Source organism: Eufriesea mexicana, unplaced genomic scaffold (assembly GCF_001483705.2).
Source record: "Eufriesea mexicana isolate 0111107269 unplaced genomic scaffold, ASM148370v2 scaffold2948, whole genome shotgun sequence".
NCBI lineage: Eukaryota > Metazoa > Arthropoda > Insecta > Hymenoptera > Apidae > Eufriesea > Eufriesea mexicana.
In genome coordinates, this window is record NW_016910988.1 from 375,716 (window position 1) to 397,523 (window position 21,808).

Consider the following 21,808-nt stretch of genomic DNA (forward strand, 5'->3'; position numbering starts at 1 on the left):
TTATTAATATAATTTGGAATTTAATTGGGTTTTAATGAATTTAAAGGACATATTTATATTTTCAAAATATTGCACATATATTTTAGGGTAGAAGTAGATTTTACAATGTCTTGCACATAATCAGAATTAATTGATACTTTTTTGGGAGAGGGGGAATTTATAAATATAATTTGGAGTTTAATTGGGTTTTAATGAATTTAAAGGGCGTATTTATATTTTCAAAATATTGCATATGTATTTTATACATATTATAAATAAATTAATCAATATAAATCAATATATAAAAATAATCAAATTAAATCCACAAAATATCAATATCAAATTGAGAATTCAAATATTAAGTGATGAGATTTAGAAAATATATGTATTTTAGAGTAGAATAGGTATTACGATGTCTTGTATATAATCAGGATTAATTGATATTTTTTTCGGAAAATTTATTAATTGAATTTAGAGTTTAATTGGGTTTCAATGAATTTAAAAGACGTATGTATATTTTCAAAATATTGTATATGTATTTTAGAGTAGGGTAGGTTTTACGATGTCACGTATATAATTGGGATTAATTGATATTTTTTTCGGAAAATTTATTAATTGAATTTAGAGTTTAATTGGGTTTCAATGAATTTAAAAGACGTATGTATATTTTCAAAATATTGTATATGTATTTTAGAGTAGGGTAGGTTTTACGATGTCACGTATATAATTGGGATTAATTGACACTTTTTGTGAGAAATTTATTAATACAATTTGGAGTTTAATTGGATTTTAATGAATTTAAAAGACGTCTGTATATTTTCAAAATATTGTATACGAATTTTACGAGTAGTTTTAAATTATTCTTCTTAACGCGATGCAATGTTATTATTCCGTCCGAATGATTAAATGAGAAAAAATAAATTAAAAAAGGAAATTCCAAAAGAAATATTTTTTACTGACATTAATTCGCATCGATTTTCCGCGATTTTTGTATAGCGAGATATGAAATCTCTTGTTAATGTAAATTTTCATTTGGTATTTCTTATAATAACCCCAAACATAATCCTCGTGAGTCAATGATTTAACTGATATGCAAATTATTTGAAACATCGTTAAATATGCCATAGAATCTGTAGCGTGAGTTGAGCAAAAAATAAATTGTACATTACAAGTAGTTGGTTAATGAAAGTTGTTAACAGAGAATATGGTATGTAAGATATTCGATTCGAGGAGTATAATATATAGATAATAATGAAATTTTCAGCCTGAAAGGACAAGAGACAATTGTATCTTCAGCCACAGTCACTTACATCGTGACTCAAGGATGACAAACACATTTTTTTCGACATTACATTTTAATAGGGCAACTTTTTCGAAAGGTCAGCAGCAATCCGTTGTTATAATGTCGCATTCTCGCGGTTTAATTTGATTACACGGCCATAAGGTACTCGCGGCGTGCTGCCTGCTTCTTTTGGAAAGCCCATTCAAGCTCATTTATAATAAAATCCGAAGCTTCACACTCGATTTCGATGAATAATATTCGCCTTTTTTTCCCGCCCACAAAAAATCTATTTTTCTCGCGATCGATCATTATAGTTTCTATACGAGTAGCTTCCTAGTTTTTTTCACACCACAGCCAGTGAATGCTACTTTGTGGCCAGGTCATTATAACCTGCCTTTACAGAAAAGAGTTGGACAACAGTTTTTGTCACGAAAAAACGTAACAAACGTTCTTTCAATCTTCTCAGGTAGAATAGAAACTTGTTAACTGTTAGATGCTGACGATTAATTTTTTATGCAACACGTTTCACTAACAAAAGCAAGTAATAACGTTTCTGACCTTTTCACAATCGAGTTCTGAATAAAGTCACTCTCATATCGCTACATTGTCGAGAACAAAGCGATATGAAACACTTTACATTAAATCGACGTGAAATATATTAATTTTGTACATTTATTTACTTATTTTATGAAGATTGTATGTCTAATAGGGAATTAATGTGATTTCTAATCTGATCTGTCATTGGTATTGATACAAGAAAATATAATGAGCAATTTATAAATTCCAAAGGAACTTCAGATTTAACTGTCCAGTTATGTACAGTGATTCTCAGAAATTTTCGTGCACTACTTCTCCAAGTTACATACCTCGAATAGCTACTACTCATTTATAATTCACATTCCAAAATTTGTGTTAATGGGAACATGTGTCGTGCTGACTAAATCTCTAGTTATATAAATTTTTCTTTAAAAGAATGATTCCATACAGTGAAAACTGGAATCATGTTGTTGCGAAACCATACAGGATGTCCTATTTTATGTTAGAAAGCAAAATATCTGGAAACCTAAGCTTCTAAAAGAAAAACATTATTATTAGATATTGTTAAATAAGAGCAAACATTTTAAGTTGAAAATCAGAAAGGATTAGCCTACTATTCACTAGTCATATATAGCAATTTCAGGTCCCCAGACCTAGGACCAAATTTGGATCTCTGAGCTCAAGTCAAACCAGGATATTCTACTTAATTACGATCATATCTCAGAAACAATTAAACAACACAAACAATTAGTGAGAGAAAACACAGAAAAATAAGAGGAACAGAATCTTTTGCTATACACAGTTGCTATAAATCAAGTCAACTAAGCCAAGAGATTCTACCTAGTAATTATAATCATCTCTCGCAAATGATTAACACTCTAGCTACAGAGAGTTGAGACAACAAAATAAAAGCATCAGACTCTTTCGCTATACATAGTCAGACACTTGTGGTTTAGGTCAAACTAAACTACCTAAATCAAGAAATTCTACCAGAATTTAATCATCTTTCGCAATAAAGCTGCAGCTACAGAGAGTTGGGACAGCAAAATAAAAGGAACAGGATCTTTTGCTATACCTAGATGCTCGTGATGTAAGTTAAGTCAAAGCCAAGCAAACTAGGAGACTACGTATTTGTAATTATTTCTCACAAACGCTTAACACTCCAGCTGCAGAGAGTTGGGACCACAAAATAAAAGGGCCAGTATTCCTTTGCTGTACCCAGTCAGTCATTTGTGGTCTAAACCAAATGACAGCTACCTAAATCAAGAGACTACTAAGCCAAACGATTAAATGTTCAGTTACAGAGAGTTGAGGCCATAAAATAAAAGGATCAGTATTTTTCCTTGTACTCAATCAGTCGTTTGTGGTCTAAAGCAAATGACGGCTACCTAAACCAAGAGACTATCAGAGCAAACGATGAAGAGTTCAGTTACAGAGAGTTAAGGTCACAAAATAAAATGATCAGAATCTTTCGCTAGATCTAATCAGTCAAAGTCAAACGATAGCCACCTAAACTAAGAGACTACTAAGGCAAACGATTAAACGTTCAGTTACAGAGAATTGGGGCCATAAAATAAAAGGATTAGAGTCTTTCGTTAGATCCAATCAGTCACTAATAGTCCAAGCTAAACGATGATCACCTAAACCAAGAGACTACCAAGGCAAACAATTTAACGTTCAAAGAATTGGGACCACAAAATAAAAGGATCAGTATTTTTCATTGTACCTAATCAGTCATTTGTGGTCTAAACCAAGTGACAGCTACCTAAACCAAGATACTACCAAAGCAAAAGATGAAGAGTTCAGTTACAGAGGTTCACATAATAAAATACAGCCACAAAATAAAAGGATCAGAATCTTTCGCTAGATCCAATTAGTCAAAGTCAAACGACAGCCACCTGAATCAATAGACTACCAAGGCAAACGATGAAGAGTTCACTTAAAGAGAGTTAGGACCACAAAATAAAAGGATCAGGATCTTTCGTTAGATCCAATCAGTCACTAATAGTCTAAGCTAAACGATAATCACCTAAACCAAGAGACTACCAAGGCAAACGATTTAACGTTCAGTTACAGAGAATTAGGACCACAAAATAAAAGAATCAGTATCTCGTACTGTATCCAATCAGCCACTAGTAATCTATGCTAAACGATAGTCACCTGAACCAAACAGCTATCACAGCACAGGATGAAAAGTTCAGTTACAGACAATTAGGACTACAAAGTAAAAGGATCAAAACCTTTCGCTCTACCTAGATGGCCATGATCCAAGTCAACCCAAAACCAACCAAACTAGGAGACTCGTGATTATAAATAGATAGAGTCTCGCACAAACGATTAAAACTTTAGTTACAGAGACCTGCAACAATAAAATAAAAGGATCAGAATCTTTCGCTATACCCAATCAGTCACTAGTAGCCTAAGCCAAATGACAGTCACCTAAATGAGAAGTCTACCAAGGCAAACAATTAAAAATTCAGTTGTTCAGTTACACGGAATTAGGACCACAAAATAAAAGGATCAGAAGCTTTTGCTATACCTAGATGCCCATGATCCAAGTCAATCCAAAACCAAATAAGCTAGGAGACTCTACCTATTTACAATCATCTTTCACAAACAATTAACACCCCAGTTACAGAGACCTGATATAGCAAAACAAAAGGATCAGAATCTTTTACTCTACCCAATCAGTCACTAGTAATCAAAATAAAACCGAAGCCAACTAAACCAGAAGACTGCCAGATTACAATCATCTCATCTCTCACGAAAGATTAAAACTCTAGCTACAGAGATTCGAGGCAGCGAAATAAGACGACCAGAATCTTTCGCTATACCCAGCTGCCGTGGTCCTTTAATTACGAAAGACCGGTACAGGCCAAATCCCTTGGCGCCAGGCGACGAAAGACGTCGCGGTCGTTACCACGGCTGTCGGGTACCCTGTCGAAGAATCCAAACAGTTGCCCACGCACGAGGAAGTCATTAAGGATGATGTATCCGATACCAGGCGCCTTGCTCGGCCTCTCAATCAATGACCCGAATACTTCTCCTCCGACGGTCCGTTACTTTCTTCAACAGAAACGGTGCTCGCGTGTCCCTGCTCGCCCCGTTTGGTTCGTGACCTCGCGCGATTATCCAATACCGAAGAAAGAATGTAATACGTAAACGTTTTCACCTCTGTCCTTAATGCGTGGCGAGGGAAGATCGTATCTACCTGGCCGGTTGGTTTCGTGTGTAACGAAAATAGATGACCGGGAGGAGACGGCCTTTCATCGCTGACGACGATGTTCGCGTTCCACCCGTTCGTTCGACACACTTCGCGCGACCTTTTGCTCCGGCATCGAAAGGTCGCGCGACCCTGTGCGTGATTCACTCGCGTTTCTCGTTTTGCGTTTTGATCGATGGTTCCGATGGCTGGCATGAGTGGCGTAGGTGGCTCGGTGTACAGGGCTAACTAGAGGATCCGATTGGTTCGAGGGAATGTTATCAGTGGACCTTGAATGTCTACGAGAATATACCTACAGTGAGCTAGCGGAGTTAGGTAGATTGGGAATGACGTTTGACATCGGTCTTCTGAATACCTGTTAACGATACCTTTGATTTAGGAAGTGTAAATAGAGTAGCATCGTGTGAGAAGTGATTTTGATAGAGGACACAGGTTCTTAATTCAAAATTGTAAATATTGCAACTATTTCTCAATGAGGAGGTACCGTTCTTTCGTGTAGCACTACATTTTTGATAACCCTGAATTGTCTGCTGTCACGCTGTCTTTCTTCGAGTTGGCAACACTTGGCCACGCAAATGGCGCAAAATTTAAATCTCGCGTGAATTTTGCAACACCCTATATGTATAGGGTTAAGTAGCTATAATATTATATATACTTTTAACTCGAAATTGTAAATATTGCTCAACAGTTAACATCAGTCGCCTAAATAGGTGTTAACGATACCTTTAATTTAGGAAATATAAATAGAGTAGCTCGTGTGAGAAGTAATTTTGACAGAGATCACAGGTTTTTAGTTTAAAATTGTAAATATTGCTCGACAATGAAGTGGTATCGTTCTTTCGTGCAGCACTACATTTTTGATAACCCTGAACTGTCTGCTGTCACGCTGTCCTTCTTCGAGTTGGCAACACTTGGCCACGCAAATGGCGCAAAATTTAAATCTCGCGTGAATTTTGCAACACCCTATATGTACAGTGTTAAGTAGCTATAATATTATATATACTTTTAACTCGAAATTGTAAATATTGCTCAACAGTTAACATCAGTCGCCTAAATAGGTGTTAACGATACCTTTAATTTAGGAAGTATAAATAGAGTAGCTCGTGTGAGAAGTAATTTTGACAGAGATCACAGGTTTTTAGTTCAAAATTGTAAATATTGCTCGACAATGAAGTGGTATCGTTCTTTCGTGCAGCGCTACATTTTTGATAACCCTGAATTGTCTGCTGTCACGCTGTCTTTTTCTTTTGCTTGGCAATACTTGGCTGCGTAAATGGTGCAAACTTCAAATCTTGCGTGAATTTTGCAACACCCTATATGTATACTGTTAAGTACAATAGCTATAATATTACATATACTTTTGACTCAAGATTGTAAATATTGCTCAGCAATTAAAACGCGATGTTCTTTTATAGCACTCAAGTTTTAATAACCTTGAACTGTCTGCTGTCACGCAGTCTTTTTCTTTCTTTGGCAACACTTGGCCTCGCAAATGGCGCAAAATTCACGTCTTGCGTGAATTTTGCAACACCCTATATGTATACTGTTAAGTAGCTATAGTATTAAAGGAAGTAATTATGAAATAATTGATTCAGGACACTGTCAAATAGCTATAGTATTACAAAATAATTCCAGAATCATTGGTTCAGGTCAATGTTAAATACACATATACAATGTATCTATGATTTCATTAATTCTCGTGTATTTGAAGATCTGTTCTCTCTTTTTGGTCATCCAGTTCTTACGTTGCTTAGTTTATGAGTTTAGCTTCCCATCTCTGCATGATACTCGATCAAGTTATGGTTCTGAATGAATGTATCCAAATATTCCTTTAGGTAATCTAGGTTATGTCACGAAGGTGCATGCACAGTTTCATTGAGAATAAGTCAGAATTAGGAGTTAGGTGTCAGTTGGGACTAGAGTCAGGGTTGAATAAGAATAAGAATTTCATATTTTGCAGTTGTGAAATATGCACGAGATAAAACTGTCTATTTTGCGAAAAACTGTGTAAAGCAATGCGTGGATCGGATACAGATGACACAACATTGATCCACCTAATCGTAGCTTGATCAGAAATCAATTTAGGAGGTATTAGAGAAAATTACCAGAGAATCTATGAACAATCTCTTACAAACGACATCATTAGTGATTGCAGCGAAGACTTTAAACAATTTCTGACAGCAATTTTGAATCAAAGAAAATGAAAAAGTGTGTTGACATTAATCTTCTTTAAGAAAAACAGACATATCTCTAACATAATATAATCTACATAAGCAAAATATATAATTATTTTTCACCCGATATAACGTTTAATGCCTTAAATTTCTAACCTATTATAAATGATTAATAAATTTCTAACCTATTATTAAATCACTCATTGGTTGTATTCTATGTCAACAAATTTTGACAAAACGTGTCACTGATTAGACACGTACTACGAGTACAAGTTCATCCTCTAAACATGAAGATTAAAACAGAACCCCTATCGACGAGGAAGAATGCCGTTAATCCACTCTAAACAGAAAGGGCGATATTTTTCCTCACATTCGCCGGGTATTAGCCGAAAAATAAATAGACCGTAGCTAAAAGTTGCTTTCCTGTTTGCCTATATAAAGCACGGTTGCACACCTTACGTAAATTATATAGAACCGTAGTGTGGGAGGACTGAAACATTTATTACGGTGTCGCCGAGTACGAAATTACGCCACTGTGTGCATTGTGTAAGCATTGGCCGGCGTACGCATGCTAGTTAAACTTTCGCCGTCGAGACATTGAAAACTGACCCTTACTTTTTCGCGACGCCAGCGCTCGGCCGCGCGTGCGCGCAGCTCCACTGCGCATGGCTCCACTGCGCATGGCTTAAGGGAGTTCGCAAATCTGCCAGCTTCGAGCGCCCGTATCTGCATGCAACGTCGAAGGAATTTGTAAAAATATCGCGATACAAGTTCGCGTGACCTTGAATTCTGTATGCTGCTCGTAGAGCACTGCAACGATTGTTATTATTAAATATCGCCTTAATAGCGATGCAATTAGTGCGTATGACTGTAAGTAGGCCGTACTTTTTCTTGCAGTTATTAAATTATAATAATAAAATCTAAGTGGCCATGGTTTGCGGTGGTTATATATTTATCAATACACATTTTTCGTTTGTATTTTCCATCGATATCCGATTACTATCGTCGTTCGCGTTCTTACTTGTACGCTCATTGTTATCGTTACTAATATTACGCTCGTTAGTGTCTGTACGATCGTCATTAACATGAATGAGATACATGCAAGCGAGGCATCGTGTGGCCCGAGCGTATGATCAAGCGTACTAAAAATTCGAGCGTGCATGATCGTTCGTATAATTTCGTGCGGATAGTATCTTCGGAGTTAATTTAAATCGTTCCACTGTTTGGCTTGACGAAAGGGGCCGTTGAAAAAATCACATTCAAAATTTGCCGTTGTACCAGTGCTACATTACGTATTATTTTCAGCGTGTCGTAGTTAAACTGTACACGAGTGGTACATTATTATTATTTTATTATATTATTATTATTATATTATTTTTAGCAAGTTGTGGCTATACTGTGCACCAGTTGAATTCGTACGAATAAATTTTCATTTTACAGATTACGTGGAAGTATTAAAAACGCGTAATTACAGTTCGCGTTTTAATTTATTAATACGCGTGGAACTTTGCAAAATTATTTTCATTTTCATTTTTAATTCGCATTTATAATTTATTTCCATTTATTTCTATTTATTTCTATTTCCGTACGTACCTCTAAATTCCGAATAAAAATTACTCGAAGTCATTATGTAATATTTTTAATACTTGTGGAATTATAAAAGTATTCAAATCTACTATATCAAATATAAATTACTTAAGTATTTTAAATATTTACCAAGATTAATTTATATTTGAGGAATCTCTGTATGCAATTAATAGATAATAAGCATAAAATGATCAATTATGCAAGAGAGATTTTCTTCAGCAATTGAAGATGGAACAGGCAATTGAATTAGAAATATGCTTCTCATCGTCAGTTAAACTGACACATCTATGCTATATCGGCATTAATCACGAGTCATGTGTGTTTACGGACCATTTAATTACATTTGCATTGTTTAATAACTTCAATCATCTTGTTTATTACCGTCTTCGAAATAAATCATAATTACAATGCTCTTTTTGTAAGAACCTAATGTAGTAACTACACAGAAGATGATTCAACAGGAAACATGCACGTTTTGCGAAACGAAGGAGAAAAATTGATAGAATCATGAGCAGAAAACTCGTCAGTTTAATAAAATATACAACTACGTTATTAAGTAAACGTGTTCTAAGAGCTACTTGATCTTTCTCGTGTATCTAACACAGGAGTTACCAATCTATAGTATATATATAAATATAATACACCTAAATAGCAATAATTAAACAAGAACAGTGAAAATAAACACAGTTGCACATTCTCGGCAACTGCGAAGACAAAGAAATCCGTGTCAACATTAGAACTACCAATCCGTAACGAGCACATAAATATCGTAACACAATTATTACAATTATAATTGCAGTCTTAATCACAATAATAACCATGATTCTTATGAGAATAATTAGGTATATATAGCTACAGTTCTGTCTTAAAAATAGAGAAACGATTCTGCCATCAGCAGCTGTGCTTTCGATAACTACAAAAGACAATGAAAAATATGAAACCAGTCATTTTTTATTTATTTGATAATTTCATTATAAAATTCCCTTCTTTTATGTTGCAAGATTCCTTGTTCATTTTTAGTACAAGCCACTAAAATATTTTATATCAGAATTCCAATAATAAAATTCTAGATCAACTAACTTCGACTCCTCCATACGCAACATAACCTCAAAACTACCTTTCATTCCTCTAGTTCATCAACAATTTGTGTTACAACTTATGCATTTCTGATGCATTTCAAACAAATCTTTCGAATTCCAAAGAAAAAGAAAGAAAGGAAAAAGGAAAATAAACCAAGAATTCATAAGCAGCTCTGCTTTCGATAACTGCAAAAGGCAATGAAAAATAAAAAAAACAGTCATTTTATTTATTTAATAATTTTACTATTAAATTCCCTTCTTTTATGTTGCAAGATTCCTTGTTCATTTCCAGTAGAAGACACTAAAATATTCCATATCAGAATTGTAATAACAAGATTTTAGACCAATCAACACCGACTCCTCCGTGTGCAACATAATCTCAAAACTACCTACTATTTCTCCAGCTCACCAACAATTCGTGTAACAATTTATTGCATTTCTGCTGCATTTTAAACAGATCTTTCCAATTGCACAGAAAAATAAAGAAAGGAAAAAGGAAAATAAATTAAGAAGAGAAACGAATCTGCCATAATCAGCTGTGCTTTTGATAATTACAAAAGACAATGAGAAACATGAAATCAGCCATTTTATTTATTTGATAATTTCACTATTAAATACCCTCCTTTTATGTCGCTCATTTCCAGTACAAACCACTAAAATAATTCATATCAGAATCCCAATAACAAAATTCTAGATCAACTAACTTCGACTCTTACATGCGCAACCTAACCTCAAAACTACCTTTTATTCCTCCAGCTCATCAACAATTCGTGTTACAATTTTTGCATTTCTAATGCATTTCAAACAAATCTTTCGAATTCCAAAGAAAAAGAAAGAAAGGAAAAAGGAAAATAAACCAAGAATTCATAAGCAGCTGTGCTTTCGATAACTGCAAAAGGCAATGAAAAATAAGAAAACAGTAATTTTATTTATTTAATAATTTCACTATTAAATTCCCTTCTTTTATGTTGCAAGATTCCTTGTTCATTTCCAGTAGAAGACACTAAAAAAGAATTCATAAGCAGCTCTGCTTTCGATAACTGCAAAAGGCAATGAAAAATAAAAAAAACAGTCATTTTATTTATTTAATAATTTTACTATTAAATTCCCTTCTTTTATGTTGCAAGATTCCTTGTTCATTTCCAGTAGAAGACACTAAAATATTCCATATCAGAATTGTAATAACAAGATTTTAGACCAATCAACACCGACTCCTCCGTGTGCAACATAATCTCAAAACTACCTACTATTTCTCCAGCTCACCAACAATTCGTGTAACAATTTATTGCATTTCTGCTGCATTTTAAACAGATCTTTCCAATTGCACAGAAAAATAAAGAAAGGAAAAAGGAAAATAAATTAAGAAGAGAAACGAATCTGCCATAATCAGCTGTGCTTTTGATAATTACAAAAGACAATGAGAAACATGAAATCAGCCATTTTATTTATTTGATAATTTCACTATTAAATACCCTCCTTTTATGTCGCTCATTTCCAGTACAAACCACTAAAATAATTCATATCAGAATCCCAATAACAAAATTCTAGATCAACTAACTTCGACTCTTACATGCGCAACCTAACCTCAAAACTACCTTTTATTCCTCCAGCTCATCAACAATTCGTGTTACAATTTTTGCATTTCTAATGCATTTCAAACAAATCTTTCGAATTCCAAAGAAAAAGAAAGAAAGGAAAAAGGAAAATAAACCTAGAATTCATAAGCAGCTGTGCTTTCGATAACTAAGAAAGGCAATGAAAAATAAGAAACCAGTGATTTTATTTATTTAATAATTTCACTATTAAATTCCCTTCTTTTATGTTGCAAGATTCCTCGCTCATTTCCATTACGAGACACTAAAATATTCCATATCAGAATTCCAATAACAAAATTCTAGATCAACTAACTTCGACTCTTACATGCGCAACCTAACCTCAAAACTATCTTTTATTCCTCCAGCTCCTCAACAATTCGTGTTACGATTTCTGCATTTTTGCTGCATTTCAAACAAATCTTTCCAATTGCACAGAAAAATAAAGAAAGTAGAAAGGAAAATAAATTAAGAAGAAAAGCAAGAGCAAACTTTCTGCCTATCCTTACGTCACCTCGTGGCAGCAACAATTTCGAGGTTAGCCAACCTGAACTATGAATTGTTGCTGCACGATAATTTGCCAGGACGTTTGCATAAGCGGTGCAGAGGAACATGAAAGAGCGTTATATCGAGCGGGGTGTTCATTTAAAGGAACGTGATTAGTTTCGCCCGATCATAATTCCAGCGGGATTTTTTCCGAAAGAGGCGTGGGAATGATCGAGAGCGGCGAGGCGCTCGGCTGGCAAATCGAGGAAATTGCCATTGTTGCACAGAGAGACGCCGCTTATTAATTGATTGTTGAGCAGATGCAAGAGCTGCGGGGAGGGAAGGCTGTTGGGATTCCACGAGGATACGTCGACGCGTCCTTTCGCTGATTACATTCGTAAATCGCCGTAAATTTCAAGGATACGGCCAGCTATTTCTGAAGCGTTCGCGATGCTCAAGATGAATTATCTTTGTTACCAGAATGGAAAAAGCTGTGGAAAGAGAAAAGCAGAGCCTTCGAACGGCACTCTCGAAGCGTTCGGTGTCAGTCCGTTGATTTGCCACGGATTTATCGCTTTGGTAGATGTAGATTTGGATGTGGTTAATGGAATGTTTGGATTCGTTCTTCTGCGGTGGATGAAATAATGGCGAAAGAGTGACAGGGCTGTAATACAATCTTTGATTTCTGCTGGCAGACGTTGACGTGACATACAGTGCTGGATTAACTGGGGAGCAACATTGGCACCTGCTTAGGGCATCAGACGAAGGAAAGCGCTATAGAAATCCTGAAAGTGCTATAGAAAGATTTGCAATCTTTTATGTACGCACATAGGAATGATTAATTATCCGTATATATTGGGTTGGCAACTAAGTGATTGCGGATTTTGTCAATAGATGGCTCTTGCACATTCTTTTGTTTTGTCAACGTGTTCAAGGCACCTAACTTATATTGTTTCCTTGTTGTTTGGACTTCCGCCTTTAATTTAGTCGAAAAATTGTATCGATTAGTTATTTAGTTTCGTTTTCATCCCAATTTAAAAATGGAAGAACAAGACGCGCATTTCGGACACATTTTATTGTTTTATTTCCGAAAAGGCAAGAACGCATCGCAAGCACGCAAGAAGTTACGTGCAGTATATGGGAATGAAGCCTCGAAAGAAAGACAGTGTTAAAATTGGTTTGCCAAATTTCATTATGGTGATTTTTCACTGAAAAATGCGCAACAATCTGGCCGTCCAGTTGAAGTTGATGAGACCCATATCGAGGCCATTATCGATTCAGATCGTCATAGCGCAACACGTGAGATTGCAGAGAAGTTCAATGTATCGCATACATGCATTTAAGAAAAATTAAAACAGCTTGGCTATGTCAAGAAACTCGATTTATGGATCCCTCATCAGCTTCAGGAAATTCAATTGACGCAACGCATTAGCATCTGCGATTCGCTTCTGAAACGCAACGAAATTGATCAATTTCTGAAACGACTGATAACTGTCGAAGAAAAGTGGATAGTTTAAAACAACGTTAATCGGAAAAGATCGTGGGTGATGCAAGATGAACCAGCTCAGACGACACCAAAATCTGAGATTCACCAAAAAATTTTGTATTTTCCTTTTTATTTAAAATCCCCAATCACTTAGTTGCCAATCTAATAGATAAATAAATAAGCAATATTATTGTACATTCGCGTGTATCTGTGTACAAGACAAAGGAAGAAAGGATGAGATTGAGAGCAGATGTTGGATAGAACCAAATTCATTGTTCTCAGGAGCCTCGATTATCTAGGGGCTTCCGAAAATCTCAATCCGCCCCTGGTGACGCGAAGTAACGTTATGTCGAAGTGATTTATTTTGCTATTTCTGGGAAAAAGGTTCAATTGAAACAACGCGTGTCTAGAAGGGACCTTCTGGCTGTACCGTTACTCCAGCTTCGTTATTAGAAACAGACAACCTGTCATCTTGGACAACTGAACCTGCTCAGATTGTTATTCTCTCGGCTACATTGTGTAGGAATCGTGTTACAGTCACTCGAATATAATGTGATCGAAATCAGAACTAGTTTGATGAAAGAAAAAAGGATTTGTCTGCTGTGGAATTTGTTCAGTCTTTAGCGAGGAGAAGGTAACAGGAAGTTTAGAATCGTATAATTAACTTCGTTGGGATTAATAACTGTTATTGGACTACACCGACGAAATTAGTCACGTAAAACCGCGTTTTAATAGACCCGGCCTTGTCTGACAAACTTGATACGAAGTCAGGTCGATGGATTCGGGGAAAATTTAAACGAAGACTAGACTTAGACCTCCAAAAAGTGACAACCCGTACTAAAAATTAACAACCGGATTAGTCATCTTTAAAACGTCTGATATGAAATGGAAATATCAACTTTTATCTGCATCAAACCTAAAAAAGATGACCCGAGTCTCCTAATGACTTTGCAATATCATCCTGGTTGATCCAATCTCAAAACTCATAACCGTAAACCTCGTTATCTCCGAACCTCGGTATCCCATCGTTTCCCGGATCGAAGCTCAAATGTCAATTCCTGTTGAAACCCCGCAAAAATCAACGAGTCGCGAACTCTGCCCGTAAAACGATCACGCTGACGAGAAACCTGGACCGTGTCAAGCCGAGTTAGCCATTTAACGCGTCAGTTGGTGACGTTAAGCGAACCTTTCTCATCGAATTCCGAGAATGTCCAAAAGCAGACGTCGACCTTGGTGCGACGACGTGCACCGTGATAGGCAGGACACCGCAAGAGAGGAACGACCGACTGGAAACGCGATCGAAGCTGCGTAGCTGTCGGAACAAAAGCACCCGTTGACAGACGGTGCTTTGGAAGAAAGACAATTAGTCTTAATGGAAAAAAGACTGGCTTACATTGGGACCGAAAACGGGTTGGACAGGCTGCGTATAGGGAAGCCATGGGCTCCGCGTGCGCAGGCTCGTGTGCACCTCACCACACCCAGTCGCAACCTTGATTGGCCTCTCTTTCGCAGATTCCTCAGAACCTGATACGCTCGTGTCATTTACTCGCCATGGATCGAACGATTCCTCCATCACGTGCCTCGCGTCCACACGTCTGCCGACTGGAGTCGGACACGTCAGCCAGCAACGGCCTGCCTCTTCAGCCACACGGGGAAACACGGTCCCGCGTTTATTTCCCCTCGCTTGAAAAATATGTTGACGAAATGGCGACGAAATGGCGACGAAATGGCGGAAAAGTACGCGGGGCCACGCGATTGATCACCGCTTTTGGCCCGGGCAAAAAGACTCCGTGGACCTGTTCTCATGAGCTGACCTCTGGTACAGACTACGGGGAACGACTCGGGACGGAAACCGACATTTAGTCCCCGCTCGTTTTGACAGCATGCGAAATGAAAACACGTTGTTACGCTTCGTGCATGCGTGCCTGAGTAATTAGGGTAATCGAGGCGCCGGGACTCTGGAGAGCTGGACCCCGCAGCGAGGTCCTGCAACGCGTTTACGATGCCTCCTTGTTGCCCGCTTGTTTGACAGCTAGGAGGCAAGTGTCCGACAGGCTCGAGATAAAGCTTCGCCAGCTTTACGGCTTCCTGTCTGGCGCGAATTTAGGTTCAGTCTGTGGCGAAGTTGAGGTAATTTTTTGAGGAAATGGCGAAGGGGTATAAGGATATTTATAGCGGTCGCGAGTTCCGCTTGACAGGGAATTGAGATAGTCATAATGACATTTTGATATTTTGTTTTTGAGAAATAGTATGTTAAATTAATTTTGAGTTTTAGTCATGCAGAAATTATAGTAATGATTGTACAGTGTAAGACGAAGTTATAGGGTTCCTCGAGCTATTTTAAAGCGGTATATCTTGACAAGGAAGAGTAGGCTGATTATAAATCAAGTTTTATTTTATGAGGGAAGGTTAGTGCTATTCATAGCAGTTGATAAAGATATTGGGAAAAATTCACTGTCTTTGGAATATTTTTGTAAAAGTAGCCAATATGGATATTTTTTAAATATTTGTTTCATGGAGCTAAGAGGATAAGCACATTTTGCTGTCAAATTCGGTTTCAGCATGCGAGAATATATAAGAAGCTTTTCTATTTTCACAAAATTTTTGCAAACGAGTAAAATTTGTAGAAAGAAATGCAAGTTATAGTTAATATTCCTCTGTATTATTGAGAACCGAGCTATTTGTTTCGTGGACCTAAGAGGATAAGCACTTTTGCTGTCAAATTTGGTTTCAACACGTGAGATTATATAAACTTTTATATTTTCACAAAATTTTTGCAAATAAATAAAATTTGTAGAAAGAAATGCAAATTATAATTAATATTCCTCTGTATTATTAAGAACCGAGCATATTATATGAATACATATCGACTTCATTGACTCGAAGTCAAATTGACAGAGGTGACTTGACCTTATCTAGAAGATAAATCGTAGAAGAAGGGGTTAAAACTGTAGATAGAAATGTACATCAATATTTTCTACATTTTTTAACAGTTAACACGCTAGTATATTTAGATAAAAATGTTTAAATAATGAAAACAACTCGCGATAAACTATTTTAAACAAGAAAATTGATTGACACTTTCTAGAAAATTCTTCTCTTTCCTTCTTACTCTTATTAAGCATTATATACCTATGTTTCCTCTTTGACGATTCTCACATGACTGCTTTATTCTGACACATTTTTCTAAACATTTCTCAAACATCATTCGCACTAGACTGCACTTACACATATTATATTTATATCATCTCGAATGAGTTTCACTTATTCAATCTCATTCCCATTCACACATATAAAACCAATACTCACATATATAGCATTAGTTTTAAGAAATACTGAAAACTACAACTTTGGAATATTTTTGTAAAAGTAGCCAATATGGATATTTTTTAAATATTTGTTTCATGGAGCTAAGAGGATAAGCACATTTTGCTGTCAAATTCGGTTTCAGCATGCGAGAATATATAAGAAGCTTTTCTATTTTCACAGAATTTTTGCAAACGAGTAAAATTTGTAGAAAGAAATGCAAGTTATAGTTAATATTCCTATCTATCTTTAGATTGTCATATAGCAAATTAATAATTTTGTACAAATAGAAAAGTAAAATAAAAATTCAAAATATATTAATCTCCCTGAAATTTTTCCATTTTTGTATATTCGAAATATTGAAATTATTTGGAAAAAGAATTAGAATAATCGCAATTTTCTTGGCATCGTTGAACATTCTAGGTAACAGCGATTAAATCCTCGAGTATTTGAAATTTCTCCCGTATTTTCCACTAAAGCTACGGCAGAATGATGCAGTTAACCTTTAGCACACCAAAGTGGGATGTCGTTCTTTTCCAAGAGGGGTATTTAAAGAGTTTCATAATTTTTTTATTGTTTTATTAATTTGTCCCATCTTACATACATTCGAAATATTCTCATCGACCCTGGTAAGAATACCGACAAAAATTACGATAATTCTTCAGCAAATATATTGCTCCAGACATTTGATCATCCACAAAAATCATCAGATTTAACCACAAATACTTCTTCCCCGTGATTTACCGTAATCAAAACGTACTCGAGTCACAATTCCAAGGAAGTACCCAACGAATCGTTAAATCCGAATTATCCGCAGCGAAATACAGGTAACCCTCCTATAACACGGTAGATAAGTTCCTAGAAAATGCTATGTTATGTGAAACCGTGTTGCATGAGACCCAGAGCTAGTACAAAAAGGGAGATTACGTTCCGAAAACTTACTGAGAACAAATTTCTTTTTTAATTCTACACAAACAACTTAATTTTGATTAAAAATCTAAATGTATGTGCAACACAAAAGAAAAAAGAAAGAAAAATATTATTTTAATTTATCGCAACTTTAATTTAATAAATTTCTTCGTCGTCACTGCTCAGTATAATCAACCGAGAACGTTTTTTCGGTGGAATGATGTCGCCTTCATTTTCAGAACTTTTTTTAATGATAAATTAGTAATTGCACAATCTTCATCAGCGCTAGTGTCCTTAGAATCGATTTGATTTACAGCTTCAGATGCCATTTCCATCAAATCCGCATCGTCGACTTCTTCTTCCACTAATAAATCTCGAACGTCCTCAATAGCCATATCCACAAAACCTTCGCCTTCGATTGATTTAGCAAGTTCTAATATGCCACTAATTTCATTTTCTGACGATTCACGCACGTTTTCTATTTCAACCGAAGAGGGACATGTCTTTTTCCAACACGTGTCATAGGATGCCGTGTTGTAGGAGAGTTCCCGTAATTTATGAATCGTGTTATAGTGAAACCGTGTTACAGGATGTCGTGTTGTAGGAGGGCTCCTGTACTCCAGTTGGGAAAGTTAATGCTACATTTAACCGATCTTAAGCTTAAACTCGCAACTTCGAATCAGAGCAGAACAAAGGATAAGAGAAATTACTCGTGTTAGGCGATTTTTCCACTTTCACACCAATCATTGCGAAGTGGGTCAAGCGGCTACACACCGACAGAGATATTAAAAAGGGGCACAGAAACGGGGGCGACAGCGGTAAGTGACTTGCGCCCACTTGCAGCTTCTCAAATCCGTGATTCCTTCGCGATGAGTTTGCCTTTAAAACGGCGGCCGCACCTGTGCCAATCGTCATTCATATCCCAACGAGTGTCTTCGTTGCGTTTTAATTACGTGTTACCGCGTGAGCACGATTACGTAAACCGGTGAACTCGCTGACAATGCCTGAGAGCAATCGATACCGTCGGATGTTCCTCTTCGTCGATTAATTTTAGGACGCCTCGACCGACTGTGACTTTTAGTGCGGTTACCGTGGCAGAAACGCTGTATCTCATTATTTAATGTCGCCTTCCAGAGAAGCCTAATGAGTTCTTAAAGACTAGCTCGGGCAATCGAAAGTTGTGCAATATTTATGGAATCAATTTGTACCGGCTCGTTACCTTAATCGACTTCCAACTTTTTTTCCTCGTAAATAATCATATTTCGTCCGATTATTTGGCTGTCAGAAATTTCCTTCTGCGAGATGGTCTCGAGTTTCGTTTTATAAGTCTGTATAGTATTATGAAGAATTGTAAATAGATCCGAATCTACAGAATTTTTCTGTTAGTCGTGGTTAAAATGTTTGTTATATCGCGTATCGAAGTATGACATAAGCTATAAAATTTTGTTGTCTTGCATGATGATAAGATTCACATAGATTCGTGTAGTAAATTTCATATATGTTATTAAATTATATGTAATTAGGATAGTAGTTAAAGTAAAAAGTCTGGAAAAATTAATTTTTCGCTTATTTTGTGTTGTATCCATTTATATAACTATAATATAAACCTCTATTTGGGAAGTAACAAAAATTAGAATTGTTGGATCGAGTTTGTATACATATGTATAGTAGGATAATTAATTTTAAATTTATCTACCATGGAATTTTTTAATACCTCGAATATAATATAATCCGTTTCCAAAATCATCTAGTATAATGTTAGATCGCGTTATATAGTTAAATAGCATGCATTAAATTTTCAAATAAAAATTTGCATACATATGTATAGTACGGCAATTAATTTTAAATTTGTCTACACACAAATCTTTCAATATCCCGAATATAGTATGATTCACTTCCATAATCATCTAGTATAATGTTACTTCGTATTATATAGTTAAATTGCATGCATTAAATTTTCAAATAAAAATTTGTATACATATGTATAGTACGATAATTAATTTTAAATTTGTCTACCATCGAATCTTTTAATATCCCGAATATAATATAATCCACTTCCAAGATCATCTAGCATAGTGTTACATCGTGTTATATAGTTAAATTGCATACATTAAATTTTGAAATAAAAATTTGCATACATATGTATAGTAGGATAATTAATTTTAAATTTGTCTAAATGCTAATCTTTTAATATCCCGAATATAATATAATCCACTTCCATAATCATCTAGTATAATTCTATACCGTGTTATACAGTTAAATAGTGTGCATTAAATTTTGAAATAAAAATTTTTGAGGTTAGGTTCAAAGGCGTAGGTCCGTTTGATTATATATCTGAAAGTTTGCTGGATGTACGATCTAATTGTATTTAATATACGTAATATCGAGGTCCAATTGAGCTTAGCTCATTCACACGGTTTCAAAAAATCCCGATTCTTTGACGGTGACGAGGCCTTTAAAATGGCCGCACCTGCATATTGTTTATAACGCAAGAACGTGTCTGCCTGATCTGGTCCAATGTTTGTCCGCTTTGGTACCCACGCGAATTCCACCGATCGCGTTTAACCGCTTCATCACGCTTGCGTATCTTCCACGAAGTCGTTCTTATCGATAGCGATCGAAGTGCTTCATCATCAAATCAGCTGACGTTCGCGACCGAGTCAAATTTGCTTCGTAACCCGAGCAGGTTGGCTCATTATGCGAATGTTTGACAAGAGTACGTTCACCTTCGTACACCTGATGGTGAGCTGACGTTAATTAGACTCGAGTGAAGTGACGACAGCGTCAGTGAGTCGAAATTACTGCGAGACGATCAATGACGAGGTCTTTGGATCGACATTCACGGAAAGCTACAGGTTCGAGGTTAAATTCTCCCTAGTGTTTCTAAAGGAACTAGATGGACCTTGTTCTCTGACACTTTCTACCCTTCCATCCCCTTTGTATATTTATTATAGAATTTTTCCAAAGAATTCTAAGGGATTTGTGAATAATTTCAACACTAATCTTAATTAAATTGTAATAATGTTAATATTAACCCTTTGCACTCGACAATTTTTTGGCTAAAGTGGAGTGGAAATTCAAAGATTCTCTGCTAAGACACTGACGATACTTTTTTGAGCAGTAAATAAAGAATTGTATAATAATAGAATGGTGGAATTGTTTGATTTAGATACCTCGCACACTGTTACATTACATTATATTTGATATATTAATTAACCCTTTGACTATGGCAGATTTTGATACCGTGCCATACGGCAGGAATTGAGTTACGATGTGCGCCATTTTTGTGAAAACAAGCGCCCTCCGTGTCAGAAAGCCAATCTACGCCGAGCGCCTATAGGCGCCCTGCGTGTTATAAACGCAAAATTTCCAAGCGCCTATAGACGTCCTTCGTGTCACAAATGCAAAATTTCTAAGCGCCTATGGACGCCCACAGTAGCTTACGGATTAATATCGATCTTCCAAATTTTATAAAATGGTGACTAAAGCTTACCTCTCGAGTGCAAAGGGTTAATATTAACACGTTGACTGTCATGGTGTTCACCAGTGACTGATGTTTGTCTCCTCAGTGGGACCATAGTGGTCGCCAGTATTCGATGATACTAATTTTTAAAATTTATATTTGTTTTATTACAACCATTTTTTGAAAATTCTAATAAGGTAAATAAATAGAAAACTTTGAATAGAAGGTATTAACAATTTGCACCATTTTTCAATTTTTTTGTTTACCATATCGTTTAATAATTTACCATATCCTAAGTATAATTGAAATTTTATCTTAGCCCCCTAAGTGTACTACAATATATTATATAAAAATTCGTGGTAGTCAAAGTGTTAATATTATAAAGATAGTTACTAGTATTATTTCCCCTAACAATACTCCCTATGATTAATTACTATAACCAAATTTCCTAATTTACAATCTTCCTACGTAATATAATATTTTTAAAAATATGAATTTTGGAAACCAATAAAAAATAATTAATTAAAATTCGAAGCTATTTGTAGCATGCAATTCCAAAGTCGCATGAAAATGACGAGGTTAGGATACACGCTTATACGGTAGTAGTTTATAGCCAGGAATATCTAGGAACTCCGTATAATGCTATAAATATTGCTGCACAATGGCATATAATTCGAATAAGTGCAGGAGAGACTTACGAAATGA

The 21,808-nt window shown here is 35.9% G+C and overlaps 1 protein-coding gene across 1 annotated transcript in view; it reads right to left on the bottom strand.

Annotated features, from left to right (window-relative positions):
• The window catches only part of LOC108550676 (methyltransferase-like protein 16 homolog), a 197,826-nt gene extending 179,791 nt beyond the window's left edge, over positions 1-18,035 (bottom strand). Inside the window, exon 1 of the mRNA XM_017904481.1 lies at positions 17,883-18,035. Within this exon, the coding sequence (XP_017759970.1) occupies positions 17,883-18,035 (153 nt within the window). The remainder of the gene's footprint in view (positions 1-17,882) is intronic.
• Positions 18,036-21,808: the final 3,773 nt, after the last annotated feature.